At 52.7% G+C, this 1,945-nt stretch overlaps 1 protein-coding gene across 1 annotated transcript in view; it reads left to right on the plus strand.

Annotated features, from left to right (window-relative positions):
- The window catches only part of COL22A1 (collagen type XXII alpha 1 chain), a 272,600-nt gene that overhangs the window by 101,907 nt on the left and 168,748 nt on the right, over nucleotides 1-1,945 (plus strand). Inside the window, exon 17 of the mRNA XM_027773278.1 lies at nucleotides 1,896-1,945. This exon is cut by the window's right edge and continues 1 nt beyond it. Coding sequence (XP_027629079.1) covers nucleotides 1,896-1,945 — 50 coding nt within the window. The remainder of the gene's footprint in view (nucleotides 1-1,895) is intronic.

Consider the following 1,945-nt stretch of genomic DNA (forward strand, 5'->3'; position numbering starts at 1 on the left):
TGGACACCCTGTGCCCTCATGGGAGTGACACGTAGGGTGGGCACTGGTGTGCCCTAGTGTGAGTGACAGGTAGGATGGACACCCTCTGCCCTCATGTGAGTGACATGTAGTGTGGGCACTGCTGTGCCCTGGTGTGAGTGACAGATAGGATGGACACCCTCTGCCCTCATGTGAGTGACATGTAGTGTGGGCACTGCTGTGCCCTGGTGTGAGTGACAGATAGGATGGACACCCTCTGCCCTCATGTGAGTGACATGTAGTGTGGGCACTGCTGTGCCCTGGTGTGAGTGACAGATAGGATGGACACCCTCTGCCCTCATGTGAGTGACATGTAGTGTGGGCACTGCTGTGCCCTGGTGTGAGTGACAGATAGGATGGACACCCTCTGCCCTCATGGGAGTGACAAGTAGGGTGGCACCCCGTGCCCTGGTGTGAGTGACAAGTAGAGTGCCCTTGGACGAGTGACAGGTAGAGAGACCGTGGGGAAGTCAGTGTGGATGAGGACATGAGAGACGCAAATGAGGCCATGCTGGAGTAGAGCAGGGCCTTTGCCTTAAATGAGAGAGGAGGAGGTGACATTTAGACTGAGCCTGCAGGTCCGAGGAGCAGACAGTAAGCCCTGCACAGAGAAGCCAGGAGAAGCTGCGTCCGAGGAGCCCGGAGAAGGGGCCGACAGTGAACATTAGCGTGGATTCACTTCTTGGAGTCTCTGCCTTTCCCCACTGAGCTCTTGGACCCCAGCTGGAAGGGGACTCCGACATGGAACACAGACACTAAGTCGAGCACACAAATGATGTGGGCTTTGGCGCTGCTGGGGGAGGTTGACGACCTAGGCTAGGGAGGGTCTGAGACACTGCTCTCATTCTTCTGGTTGAGTAGCTTTCGATCAAGGGGTTACCATCATCCCACGAGTCATAGCGAGCAGAGCAGTCTCTGGGAGGTGACTTGCCCAAGATCCCACGGCTAGAACAACACTAAGCTCCCTCTGTGTGCAGGCAGAGGGCCGGACCTGGGGTGGGTGTGTGATGGCAGACCTGTTAGCCTCCAGCTCACCTTCGGTCTAGTCCAAGCACCGGGAACACAGTGGGTGTTCAGACATCCTTGTCCGATGAGTGAATGGTGCATAAAATCTGTATTTTCAGGACCTGCATTACAAACTCAGCTCGTCCATTTCTTTGACCCTCCGGGGAGACCTATTGATGAGGAGAGTGTGGTTCAAAGACAATCATTCATATCAAAGGTGGAACATTTCCAGAAGTTCAGGAAGTTTTATTTTAATCGTCCCAATTAAAAGGGGGTCTAGTAGATGGTGTAATGGTTATGTCACTGGACTCCCATGTAGTCAACTGCAGTTTGAGTCCTGGACCTGGTGACTTAAAACTCAGAGCCGATGCATGTGCACGCATGCCCAAGATCCCGAGAAGAGAATGGAGGAGAAGGCGTTGCAGTGTGACCATCCCCCTGGGAATTGATTCCCTGCTTTCTGTCTTTCTGTCTCTCTCTGTCTCTCCAGCAATCGTATGTGCCCTGTAGGAAAATTCTCAAAGACAAACAAACAAAAAACCAAATCACCTAAAGTAACTACAAAAAAGAAAAAGAAAGAACAGAAAGAAAAAGAGATAGAAGAAGCTGCATGGCCCTCTTTTGGTCCCTGATTTGGGAAGTGAGAGCAGAGACATGAAACTGGCTTCTCTGCCTTTGACCTGTGTACCAGCTCTGGTGGCGTGTGCTTGCTTGACTCTCCTAAGGTGCCTCGGGAGAGAGGCGCTGAGCACAATCAGTCACTGAGGGCGTTTGCTTGCTGGTCCCTTTCCTATCAGGGACCACAAGGATGTCCAGTCAGCTGCTGCCTGGTGACCACTTGCCTGGTCTTCATTTATTTTTCTCTTTTGCAGGGAGAGAGAGGTCTGGATGGATTCCCTGGGAAGCCTGGGGAGGCAGGGAT

The sequence above is a fragment of the Tupaia chinensis genome, unplaced genomic scaffold (genome assembly GCF_000334495.1).
Source record: "Tupaia chinensis unplaced genomic scaffold, TupChi_1.0 Scaffold000335_1, whole genome shotgun sequence".
Taxonomy (NCBI): domain Eukaryota; kingdom Metazoa; phylum Chordata; class Mammalia; order Scandentia; family Tupaiidae; genus Tupaia; species Tupaia belangeri.